Source organism: Eptatretus burgeri, chromosome 6 (genome assembly GCF_056783735.1).
Source record: "Eptatretus burgeri isolate ZD-2024b chromosome 6, Ebu_testis_v1, whole genome shotgun sequence".
Taxonomy (NCBI): Eukaryota; Metazoa; Chordata; class Myxini; order Myxiniformes; family Myxinidae; genus Eptatretus; species Eptatretus burgeri.
Genome location: NC_140966.1, coordinates 5,751,344 through 5,764,505, shown reverse-complemented (window position 1 = coordinate 5,764,505; position 13,162 = coordinate 5,751,344). Strand labels below are relative to the sequence as shown.

The 13,162-nt window shown below is 47.3% G+C and overlaps 1 protein-coding gene across 2 annotated transcripts in view; it reads right to left on the bottom strand.

The window, feature by feature from the left end:
* Positions 1-482, bottom strand: part of LOC147024174 (phosphatidylinositol 5-phosphate 4-kinase type-2 alpha-like) — a 45,914-nt gene extending 45,432 nt beyond the window's left edge. Inside the window, exon 1 of one of the 2 annotated variants that reach the window (XM_085883828.1) lies at positions 55-482. In XM_085883828.1, coding sequence (XP_085739954.1) covers positions 55-225 — 171 coding nt within the window. In that variant the 5' untranslated portion in view covers positions 226-482. The remainder of the gene's footprint in view (positions 1-54) is intronic. The other variant, XM_085883830.1, reaches the window with a different exon arrangement.
* Between the last annotated feature and the right edge of the window lie 12,680 nt (positions 483-13,162).

Here is a 13,162-nt window from a genome sequence, read left to right as displayed (position 1 = left end):
TCCTGAGGTAACGCGCAATCCTGAGGTAACACGCAATCCTGAGGTAACACTCACCGTGTGGTTGACGCCCCACATGAGGACGCTAATGAGCGGGTCGCTGGCTCGGAAAAGCTTCACCTTCTGCGAGACAAACTGCTTCTTCTTGGTCTTGCTGGCCAGGTTGTTGGCCAGGCCAAAGGCCGCAGCCCCGGCGCCGTTATGAGTGCTGCTACTACTATTGGCCATTGCACGAGACGAGCGGACGCTGTCTCCGTCGTCCTCCTCGAGCCGATTCCTGCTCGCGCCCCCCCTCGCGCCCCTCCAACGGTCAGCACGCAGCACGAAGGGAAAAGGCCGGGAAGATAATGGAAGAGAAGGAAGAGGCGGGGCAAATAACGACGGGAATACGACGAACGACCCGCTTGTTATGAGCTGCACGAACAGTAGATGGTGATCTCGAACACGACTGTAAATAATTTGACCGTTGCCGTTGTTTCAGTCGGATGAGAAATGACCTTTTCGCAGACGATATAACACCTGTGTATATAAAACCCTCAAAAAAAAAAACTACGCCGCGCATCATCTGAAGGCACAGAAGGTACGAAAGGTCGAGGAACGAGATTAAAATTAAAACATAAAATTAATAAAGACGCAGCCGCGAACTACACCGATGAGCCTTGCATTGACCGTACAAACACAAGAAACGCCGGGGCGTTCAAACAGAAAGGCGAATATGTTTCTTCAACCGTTTGAGGAGCTGGATTTGTACTGGAGACTACAGTACTCGAAACTTTAACATACTTTTCCGTTGGTTCGTAACAGATTTAGTTTTTATTACGTGCATCCGTCGAGTTCAGCAACAGGCGAAGCGAAAAGCCCAATTACATCGAAAACTAAACGGCTAAACTGAAACATCGATTTTACACCATCGATTTTAAATTTACTTCAAACTGTGCCCGTGTGTTCTCGGGATTGTTCTCTTAGCAAGCAGCTTGCTATCGCTTGCCAAGCGGCTTGCTTAATTCAAAGCGCTCAAGCAAGCACTCCAACGGAACGGAGCGCTTGGCATCGCTTAACAACGTCACGTTCTCCATGTAAACAATGCCATCGTGGTACTTGAGCAAATGCTGTTTGGACCGTCGTTTTCAGTTTTACTTGACTTGATTATCGAGAGTGAAAGCGATGATTATAATTTGTCCCTCACTACTGCATCCATTTTTGGGAGGGTCATTGGATGGTTTACCCAGTGGACCTCCAGTGTCCCTCCAGTGTACCTTAAGTGGACCTCCAGTGTACCTCCAATGTACCTTAAGTGGACCTCCAGTGTACCTTCAGTGGTCCTCCAGTGTACCTCCAATGCCATCTTTAATTTGTTGAGTGTGTGTCTGCCCTGACAGCTTCCTTAGGCAGTGCATTCCAATTGTTGATGCTCCAAATCGAGAATGGGTTTTTTTTTTTTTTTTTTTTTTTTTTATACCTTGGTCGAGGCTCGTATGAGAGCTAACACACAACTCACAGCAAGGAGGCATGAGACAAGAGGGGCGGGAGTGGAAGGGACAAAACATTGGGGAACAGACACAGGTGAACTGTGGAAGGGAGAGGGATGGGGATGGGACGGGGAACATGGCGAGGGGAAGATGGACATTAAAGGGACTTTCAGGAAGGAAAGCAGGAGAATTGAAGGAAGTGGGCTTGGGTGGATTATCGGGGTAGAAAAGATCGAGGATTTGGATGGGGGAAGATAAGAGGTGGTGGTGAACAGCTGTTTTGAAAGCCTGAAGGGAAGAATGGGAAAGAATAGAGTGAGGAAGTTTATTCCAAAGGCGGGAAAAAAGAGGAATGAAAGAGTGAAGATGAGCAGTGATTCGTGATTTTGGTAGTTTTACCAGAAGGGGGTTGTTGGCGGACCTTGAGCGCCCTGTGGAAATGTGGTTGGGACAAATCGCAGAGAGAGCAGGGGGGCAAGGCTGGAGAGGAGTCGGTAGAAGACAGAAAGACCACCGACCAACCTGCGGTGATTGAGTGAGAGGCCCAAAGACTCAGCTTCATTGCGGGAGATGCCAATGATCTTAAAAGCCCTGGTTTCGACAGCGTGAAGTCGAGAAAGGTGGGAGGCAGGAGCACCAGCCCAGAGGGGAGAGCAGTACTCCATCAGGCTACGGACAAAAGCTTGGTAAGTGGTCAGGAGCTCAAGAGGGCCGAGGAAGGACTTTGCACGACGGAGGATTCCCAGTCGGCGACTGGCTTTTGAGGCAAGGTTGGAAATGTGACTTTCCCAGGAAAGGTCATGGCAGATAGTGAGACCCAGAAGCTTGAAAGAAAAGACTTCTTCCAGAGGATTGTTGAGAAAGTGGATGGGGGGTTTTGTAAACGGTCCTTTCGAAGAGACATAGTGAGAGTGTGAGATTTGTCTGGATTGAAAGACATGTTCCACGTGTTGGACCAGTTTGTGATTTTATCCAGATCTGCAGTGAGCGAAGAAGCTGCTGCTTGCCGGTCTGAGGGATGACAGATGGTACGGCAGAGGGTTGAGTCATCGGCAAAGAGAAATAGAGGATTTTCCAGAGAGTCCGAGAGATCATTGATGAAAACCAGAAAAAGAACAGGGCCCAGAACGCTACCTTGAGGAACTCCAGCCTGCACAGGAAGAGGGGATGAAAGAACTCCATTTAGGGCCACACGTTGACTGCGACAGGAGAGGAAGTCTGCGAGCCATGAGTGGAGATGGCCTTGAATACCATGGGAAGAGAGTTTGGTGAGTAGGGCAGGGTGCCAGACTGTGTCAAAAGCACGTGATATGTCCAGGGATACGGCTCGGATTTCCTGTCTGGCATTGAGGACCTCCATCCATTGATGGGAGAGCAGTAGCAGCATATCTAGGGTAGAGTGACCTGGTCTGAAACCAAATTGATGATTGGAAATCAAGCCATTGGAGAAGAGGAAGGATTTCATGTCTGAAGCGATGATGGATTCCATAACCTTGCTGATGATTGGGAGAAGGCTGATTGGTCTATAGTTACAGGGATCTGTTTTTGCACCTTTTTATGCAGGGCAGTGATGTTAGCAGATTTCCAAGCAGATGGCAGATGACCTTGGGAAAATGAGAGGGTGAATAGAACAGAGAGAGGGTGAGCAAGAGCAGAAGAGCAGGCTTTGAGGACACGTGGGCTGATGCCGTCTGGACCGGTTGCAGAATCTGACTCGAGGTTTGAAAGCAAGCTCTCCACCTTGTCAGGAGAAAAGGATACAGAGTCCAGGGACAGTTGGGTGCGACTGGGTAAAGTGGGTAGAGATAGTGATGGGTTTGGGACACAAGATTTAGCTGCAAACACCGAGTTTAGACATTCAGCTTTATCACGTGTGGAATCAGCAGTGCGGCCATTTGAGGTAAGGGAGGGGATGGAGGGGAACATACACCAGAAACAGATTTGATTAAACGCCACCAGGATTTTGAGGAGGGAGAGAGGTTTGAGAGTTCAGACTTGAGATGAGAAAGATGTTGTTTTCTGGCTCTCCTGAGGGTAGCTACACACTTGTTCCGAGCTTTGTGGAAAGAACTGAGATTGCCCTCAGTTGGGTTTGCTTTCCATGAGGCAAAGGCAAGTTGTTTCAGGACAACTGCCTCGCCACAAGCTTCAGTAAACCAAGGGCGGGAGGAAGGGTAAGACAACTGAACACGAGAGGGGATAAATCTGTGCATGAGGGAGAGCAAGTTTCTTTGAAAGAATTCCCAGGATGAGTTGATGTTTGAGAAAGTAGTGATAGGAGACCAGTCTGTAAGTTTGATGGCTGCTCGGAGACCCTGCCAGTCGGCTTGAGTGAAATGCCAGACTCGACGGCGGTGAGGTGGTTCTCTGATAACAGCCAGAGAGATGTCCACTTTAATAAGGACGTGGTCAGAAGAACCAATTGGAGCGAAGGAAGAGCAGCAGATATTGTCAGGGAAATTTGTCAAAATCAGAGTCACAGAATGCCTTTAAATGCCAAATAAAGGTTCTGCCTTTATTTGGTTCGCCATCGTTACTTCTTGATTTGAAGTCCATGACCTTCGATATCTCACAAGTCATGACCTAACAAGTCTTCGATATCCCCTGCCATAGTAAATGAGGATTTAAAAACTTATATTCCCTAAGCGTGTGCAATATGTATGTGAAGTTTCCCCTTGATCTGACCAGCCGTTCTGGAGAAGAAGACGTTTGAAGGTTTTAGGGTAAATTCAATATGGCCACCAAACCATGTGGCCTATCAATTAGAAATTAACAAACTTCTGAAAGGATGTCTTGAGGAAAGTGTATGTGAAATTTTGCCTCAATCTGTCCAGCCGTTCTGGAGAAGATTTTTAAAATTTATTAATTTTCAATCCAAGATGGCTGACGAACAATGTGACCTATGACATCATAAATTTACATTCTGCCTCCAATCCTCCAGTGGAATACGTGTGTGAAGTTTCGTGTTAATCGGATGAGGCGTGTTTTTCTATCCAAGATGGCCGCCAAACCATGTGACTTGTGATGTCATAATTTTTACTATGCATGCAAACGTGATGGAAGATGATAGTTGCAAATTTTTGCTTCGTTAGGTTATGTGATTCCAGAGAAAACATTATTTAATATTTTTCTTGAATCCAACATGGCTGCCAAACAATGTGACCTATCAATTAGAAAATATCAAAAGGCACCAGTTCACCACTTGCTTGATATGTGTACCAAATTTCGTAAATATATCTTGAGGGCATTTGTAGTTAAGCTCCGGAAACGAAATGTGATGGACGGACGGACGGACGGATGGACGGACGGATGGACGGAACCCATTTCTCCGTTGGTTGGCAGGGGATAATAAATAGCATGGAGGTCAAACGATGCTTGATAGTGCAACGTTATGAAAGTTATATTTTCAGTTTAACCGCTAATAATACAGCTCACAAAATGTTTCGCATAATTCATAAAATTAAAGATGAGATTGATAGATTTGTAGTGCATCGAATCTCGGTTGAGTGTGGCTCAAATTGTCCTCAAATAAACACTCAATATGTAGGTGGAGTGGTGTTGTGCGTATCATCTATTATAATATATATTGACCGTAATCCCTAATTCCGTCCGTGTTAAACTGACTGTATTTCTCCAGCATTAGAGAAGGTGGCATTCAGCTCTGCACTGACAGCTTGCTATCTGTTTGGCAAGCCTCGAGGTGCTTATCTCCTCTGCTCGTCATTCATTATCTAACAGGATTGTACAGAGGTAGCGCAGTTTTGAGAAGTCTCGTCTCAGTTATATTTACGACTGAACTAAAAACTGTCAAATTGGCACTTCACGTTACAAAGTGCACTATCCCTCAGATGGATGTTAAGCATGTCCTATCTACTAGCATTAGTTGGTTTACGGGAATAATTCCACTGTGTCATTGACATGGAGCTTTGAAATTGACATGGAGTCTGCAACCATAAGTAAATTATAAGTTTTTTCCACCTTCAATTGAACGTCAGACCTGGCTTGCTTAAATGTCCTTAAAAAGGACTTGGGCCCAAACCTTCCTCGGCTAAACCCACAAGAAAGTAATTGGGGCCGTTAAATTTTAAAACAGTCATAGTATAGTCGACAACAAGTCAGACTTGCTTTAGCAGCGATGCACGTAATCAGACTACAACAGGTAGTCTCTTCACAAATTTACGTGAAGGCTTGCAAAAGTATTCACCCCGAGCAATAACACCACATTTTCATGAATTTCTATTAATGTAGAAACAATTTTTCCAAATGAACTTTTTAATTTATAACTGAGAAGATCAAACGAAACACTGTTACAGTTGAAGGAGGTTACATGTCAGCAATCCCTGTAAAAAACATGTACAAATCAAAATTCACTGATTGTAAAATATTCAGCCCCTTCAGTCAGTACTTGGTGGAAGCACCGTTTGCAGCAATGACTGCTGTGAGCATTTTTGGGTAGGTCTCTTCCACCTTTGCACAGTGAGATGGTGAAATGTTCACCCATTTTTCATGTGAAAATTGTTCTTGTTCTGCCAAGTTTGATGGGGATCGTCGATGGACTGCAATCTTCAAGTCTCACCATAAATGTTCAATTGGGTTCAAGTCAGGACTTTGACTGAGCCACTTAGAAACTGTTATTTTCTTCTTATTCAGCCTCTCCATTGCGGCTTTAGCTTTGTGCTTTAGATCATCGTCCTGCTGAAATGTGAATCTCCTACTCAGTTTCAGGTTCAAGGATGATTCGAGTAGGTTTTCATCAAGGATTCTCCTGTACTTTACACCGTCCATTGTCCCTTCAATCCTGACAAGCTTGCCAGTCATTGCTGATGAAAATCAGCCCCATGACATGATGCTGCTGTCACCACCATGCTTGGCAGTAGGGATGGTGTGACTAGGTGATGTACAATGTTCGGTTTGCACCAGACGTAACGCTTTGAATTTCGACCAACAAGTTCAATTTTTGTCTCGTCTGATCATAAAATGATTCTCCACATGCCTACAGTATCATTAAGATGCTTTTTCATAAACTCCATATGAGCTTTTAGATGTCTCTTTTTCAGTAATGGCATCTTTCTTGCCACCTGTCCATAGAGTCAGGTTTGTGAAGGGAACAGGATATTGTTGATTAATGAACTCTGACCCCGCATCTCAGACATAAGAGCCTTGCTAATATCCTGCTGTTGTTCGACTCTACTCTTTCTCTACATGATATTGTTACGTTTGAGGGGGGGGGTATGCATTCAAAGGGTAATTAGGATGTTTAATTAGGTATGCCATGCTGTTCGAGTTTACCAGGATCACGATGCAATAAGTAGCAATTCAGTGGTGATAAGTTGTCTAGTAAATGTTCATTTCTTCAAGGTGGAAATGATAATTGTCACGTAATTAGATAGGGACACGGGATAGGGTAAGTGTGTCTGCATAAACCCCTTTTAGTAGTCCCTGGAGGCTGGCCGTGACGTCACAGGACAGTGCAGCGGATGGCTCCGCCCCGTGATCACGATTGGCAGAAGTCAACGGCGGTGGGCCAATAAACGGCTCGATTGGAAGTGACGAGGACAGGAGGATAAAAAGGTTCTGTTCGGGGTCGAAAAGGAAGAGGAAGAAGATCGGGACAAAAAGATCGTGTTTTTTTGGTGTGGAGGCTGTTGCGCGGGAAGCGTACTTGTTGTTGTGCTGATTTGATTGTGTTCTTCATCGTGTCTTGGAGCCTTGCTGAGCCTCGTGCCTCACCTTGGTTGGCTCTGGGGTTCTGCTGACTCGGAGTACGGGGTCGAACGGCGGGCGGACCTGCCTCCCTCTCCTGCTCGCAATTTCGCGCCAGAACTGGTTCCCTGGTGGCTGTGAGCGGACTTGGGCCAGGACCAGGAGGTCGACAGCACCACGGTTTCTCCTGCCCCCCCCCCCCCGACGAGAGCAAGGCCAGCTCGTCCGACGCTGATCCAGGGACAGTTGCGTCCACACCACGGTCCAGCCTGACCACCAGAAGTAGCTACGTTTTGTGTGTGTGTGTGTGTGTACTTGGCGCCTTAGAGGGATTGAGATCTGTATATTCATTGGAATTGTCTGTGTTTTCCCCACGCCCGATCCCACACCATCCCGTCGAATCGCCCCGGATCCCTCTTCTTGCCGAGTCTTGTTATTTCTGGTTAATAATAAAAACAAATAAACATCATCAACTCAGTAAAAAGTGACTCGTGCCACCTTCCTCCTCCCGTTTGCGGTAGAGCGATTAGAACCGCCATGTTTGGGTTATAAATAAATAAACCGCCTCCATCGTTTCGGCTCATTCTACGTTGGCGGGACTGTTCAAGTCCCGTGGACATCACATTGGTGTCAGGGTGTTGGATGTTCGAACCCCTCTAAATTATATTTGGTATCGGGAGAATATACCAAGATTAAAATCTCGCCACGAATTGGAATATAAATTACCACAGAAAAGCGCGCGAGCGCGGGAAAATTTTGGCGGGATTTTTCAAATTAAATTTGATTGGCGGCAAACGGGACTTCTGCACCATGGCGGATGTGCAGATGTTTGAGGAGGAAGGCCACGTGTCTGGCAGCGAGTCGGGGGAAGAAGGGAGAGACGGGGGTAGGGTTGGAACCTCTCCCATTCCGAGCGTGGACCGTGCTTCATCGCCCGTAACGGAGCCGGCAGCGCCGGAAACCAGCACGATGTCGATCCAGACAATGTTGGAACGTTTAATAGGGGACATGACGGTACAAATAGCAAATCAATTCGTGACACAGAGGGCAGAAATGACAGATCAATTGGGGGTAATGGGGGTACAGTTGGGTGCATGGATTGATTTAATGAGGGATGAATTGGGGGAAAAGATGGAGAAAATGAAAACTGAGATGCAGGAGTGTGTGGATGTTAAATTGGGAGAAATACAAAGCAAATTCGAGGCTAGATTGGAGGAAACAAAGGTAGAAATTACATTGGAGGGGGAAAATATACGAAAAAAATTGGTAGATAAAATTGATGCAACGAACATTCGGGTTGATAAAGTGGATGAAAGCCTGGAACGTCATCGTGCCTGTGTGGATGCTCGTATGCAGCTGCAAGTTGAAGAGTGGGGAGAGCTGAGGAAGCAAGGGATGAATTTGGCGGAGGAGGTAAAAGGATTGGAGGCTCGTTTGGACGAACAAGATAAAATTATGAGCCAAGATGAAGTCTTGGATAAAGGCCTGGTAGAGCCGTCTTTTGTAAGTAGAGTGTCCGGGTTGGTTGAGGAGCAGCTACAAACTCGCGACGGAGCCTTGGAGGAGGTTGTGTGGGCCCAGAAGATCCTGCGGGAAGAGGTGAATCGTTCCATTCAACGTTTGGAACAGGAGGCAAAATTGACCCATGAGACCCTCACCACAAAACATCTTTGGCCACAGTGGGCTCCAAATTGGATACGCAGCCACAAGTGTGTTTGATCCCTGGGCTGGATTCGGACAAGGGAGAAACTGAGAAGCGGGCCACCGTAAAAGTGATCCCCCTGGTAAATTTTGACGGGTCAGGGAGCGTTGAAGCTTTTCTGACGCAATTTGAGTGCATTTCCCGACTAAACGGGTGGAATGAGCGGGAACGTACAGGGAATTTGGTGGCAACGTTGCGGGGACCAGCCGCAGATGTGTTAAACGTGATCGCGGAGGGATGTTGACCAGCTCCCACATTTGCGATGCGTTGAGCCGTCGGTTTGGGTTCAGGCAAACTGTGATCTGGTGCGGGCTCAGCTCCAGCACTGCAGATTAAAGCTGGGTGAGACAGTGCAGGAGCTGGCACAGGACATTTACCAATCAGTCAGGATCGCGTATCGGGACCTTACAGTGGAGGCATGGGACAGACTGGCACTAGAGAAAATTTTAGCTGCTCTTCCTGACCCTGAGGTCCGAGCGCTAGTGGAGTTACAGGATCCACCCACCGTGCACCGAGCGGCCGAGTGCGCGGCCAGGCTGGCCTCGTGGAGGCGGCCGGGTCGGGTGCCCGAGAGGCCATCGGTGACGATCCGACAGGCAGAGATTCAGGATCAGGGAGGGGGGCTGGGAGAAATTGGCATTACCCAAATGTTTTAGGAAATTTGCCAGAAACTGTTAAGTTTGATAAGGGGTAATTCGGTAGTTGGTGTGCCAAAGCGGCGGGGTCCAGCCCAGCCAATAGAACAATTCGATTATGGCCGAGGGGGTCCGGAACCGGAAGAGATATTACACCGATTCCCACGGGGGCCTTTTATGGGGAGTTGTTTCCGGTGCGGGCGAAGAGGACACATGCAACAATATTGCCGGTACCCGGCGATGGAGGGACCCTCCAATAGACTTTTAGACTCGGAGAGGGTGAATCCTCCTGCTGAACCGCCAGGTCTATCCGAGATGTCCTTTCATAGGTCGGGTCCGGAGATCACTGTCGGGGGTCGGGGAGACTAGATTGGGCTGAGCATATACGGCCATGCTCGGCTGCTGAGATTGTGGCGAAGTGCCCTCCTTTGGTGGAAAAAAATGAATTGTGGGAAAATTGGCATGGGTTTGTAAGTTCTGCTGGGTTTTAGAGTGACAATCGGGACAGTGGGTAAATGGTAACAAAGCGGGCACAAGTGGCTGTCCAATGGCTGGTGCGTGGATCGGGTGAGAAGTGCTGTGTGAGTTGTTTTAAGTTAAGAAGTGAAATGTATGGTGCACACATTGATTTTTTATTGGACATGGTGTGGTAACAGGGAAGGTCATGGTCGGTGAAGTGTTAGAAATGCAGGTGTCACATGTAAGGCCGATGGGGTGGGGGAGTCATGTGGGTTTTGTGGGTGGGGATGATGTGCTTATCCACAGGGATTGCTGAAGCTCACGGTGAGCGTGAATTGCGACCCCCTTCAAGGAGATTCACCACCTGGTGGCTAATGGTGACAGTGTCTGGAGGCAACTGGGAGAGGGTCTGGTTGGGTGACCAAGGCGGGTAGGACCTTGGTGACCCAGGAAGGCCAGAGGAGCCATTGAGACCCCTTCCAGAGTGTTGTACGGGATTAGAGCTGATGGCTACCAGGGGGGAGGGAATCAAAGGGAGCGGGGCGGAGAAACGTCCGGGTTGGATTAAAGCTTACCTGTGGGCATGGTTGCACCTGAGATGCCCCCATCATCTTGTGGTAACCCACCCCACGGCCACGACGGGATTCAGCCTGCATGATTAAAATGAGGACCATGACCTAGAAATGTGATGATGACCATGGTGTGAGTGTTGTGAAGATGTATGAGTCCCACTCGATCCCGCACAACTTGACAGGTGCAGCAAGGGCATGATGTCCGCATAATTTTGGGGCAAGCAAAATTTGAAAATTGGCTCCCCAGGTAACGCTGGGTCGATTAGCATCCACTGGGGGAGGCGGTCAAGTGTAAATATCCTGTGAATAGTGTCGTTAAGGCTTAGAGTAGGAATGTAAAGTATAAGTGTTGTGTTTTTGTGGAACCTTTTGTTTCCCCTCCCCAGATCACTGGAAGAATGCTGGGCAAGAGCGATGATCCAGAAGATGGAGTGCAACTTCGCTCAGTGCTATCATGTGATAGAATTAAAAAAAAACAATAAAAAAACGAATGATTGTTTAGGCGAGGATAAGGCCATAAGGGGGTAGTACATTAAGCAGGATAGGTAAGTTAGCTGCGACTCGCTGCCCATTGCCCCTCCTACTTTATTTCGTTAGGTTAATTAGGTGTGAGTCAGTAAGTGTTAAGGCTGGTACGGTAGCACCTGTGATATACCTTGCAGGAGCTGCGGTACCAGAGGAGGGGGCAGTGTTACGTTTGAGGGGGGGGGTATGCATTCAAAGGGTAATTAGGATGTTTAATTAGGTATGCCATGCTGTTCGAGTTTACCAGGATCTCGATGTAATAAGTAGCAATTCAGTGGTGATAAGTTGTCTAGTAAATGTTCATTTCTTCAAGGGGGAAATGATAATTGTCACGTAATTAGATAGGGACACGGGATAGGGTAAGTGTGTCTGCATAAACCCCTTTTAGTAGTCTCTGGAGGCTGGCCGTGACGTCACAGGACAGTGCAGCGGATGGCTCTGCCCCGTGATCACGATTGGCAGAAGTCAACGGCGGTGGGCCAATAAACGGCTCGATTGGAAGTGACGAGGACAGGTGGATAAAAAGGTTCTGTTCGGGGTCGAAAAGGAAGAGGAAGAAGATCGGGACAAAAAGATCGTGTTTTTTTGGTGTGGAGGCTGTTGCGCGGGAAGCGTACTTGTTGTTGTGCTGATTCGATCGTGTTCTTCATCGTGTCTTGGAGCCTTGCTGACCCTCCTGCCTCACCTTGGTTGGCTCTGGGGTTCTGCTGACTCGGAGTACGGGGTCGAACGGCGGGCGGACCTGCCTCCCTCTCCTGCTCGCAATTTCGCGCCAGAACTGGTTCCCTGGCGGCTGTGAGCGGACTTGGGCCAGGACCAGGAGGTCGACAGCACCACGGTTTCTCCTGCCCCCCCCCCCCTGACGAGAGCAAGGCCAGCTCATCCGACGCTGATCCAGGGACAGTTGCGTCCACACCACGGTCCAGCCTGACCACCAGAAGTAGCTACGTTGTGTGTGTGTGTGTGTGTGTGTGTGTGTGTGTGTGTGTGTGTGTGTGTGTGTGTGTGTGTGTGTGTGTGTGTGTGTGTGTGTGTGTGTGTGTGTGTGTGTGTGTGTGTGTGTGTGTACTTGGCGCCTTAGAGGGTTTGAGATCTGTATATTCATTGGAATTGTCTGTGTTTTCCCCACGCCCGATCCCACACCATCCCGTCGAATCGCCCCGGATCCCTCTTCTTGCCGAGTCTTGTTATTTCTGGTTAATAATAAAAACAAATAAACATCATCAACTCAGTAAAAAGTGACTCATGCCACCTTCCTCGTCCCGTTTGCGGTAGAGCGATTAGAACCGCCATGTTTGGGTTATAAATAAATAAACCGCCTCCATCGTTTCGGCTCATTCTACGTTGGCGGGACTGTTCAAGTCCCGTGGACGTCACAATATCTATCCTGCAGATACTTCAAAGTCATTGTTGGATTTACAGTGACATCCCGAACCAGTTTCCCGTTTGCCCAGCTGCTGAGTTTGGATGGCCAACCTGATCTGGGTAGAGTCTGGGTGTTATGATATGTCTTCCACTACTTAATGATGGATTTCTCCAAACTCAAAGGGATAATGAGTGACTTTCACATCTTCTTATAACCCTCTCCTGAACGGTGCTTCTCCACCACTTTATGTCTGACTTCTTTGGAAAGCTCCTTGGTCTTCATGTTTACCTTGTTGGTTGACCAAGTGAGTTGCACCTTAAAACTTTTTATTTTTTATTTTTTATTATTTTATTTAGTTTAGAAGGAGTTTATTTTTTAAGTTAAACCACTGATTACATTCAGATGAAACCTATACCTATTTTGTAACCTTTCAAACAAATAATTTGGTCCTGAAGTGATTTGGGGTTAATTAGGTAAAGGGTTTGAATACTTCTGCAACTGAGAATCATCTGATTTCCTCTGTGAATCAAACTTATTCATATTTTATCTGTATTTTGTGGCTTTATCACTTTGGAGCAGTTTGTGAAGACTGTATAATAAGCTTGATTTGAAAGAATCATGAAATATGCTCACGTGGCATCAAAATGTGAAAACTTTTGATGGGGGGTGAATACTTTTGCAGGCCACTGTATGTACTTCTGATAAACTTGACAATGTCTCTCAGGGGTATTGAA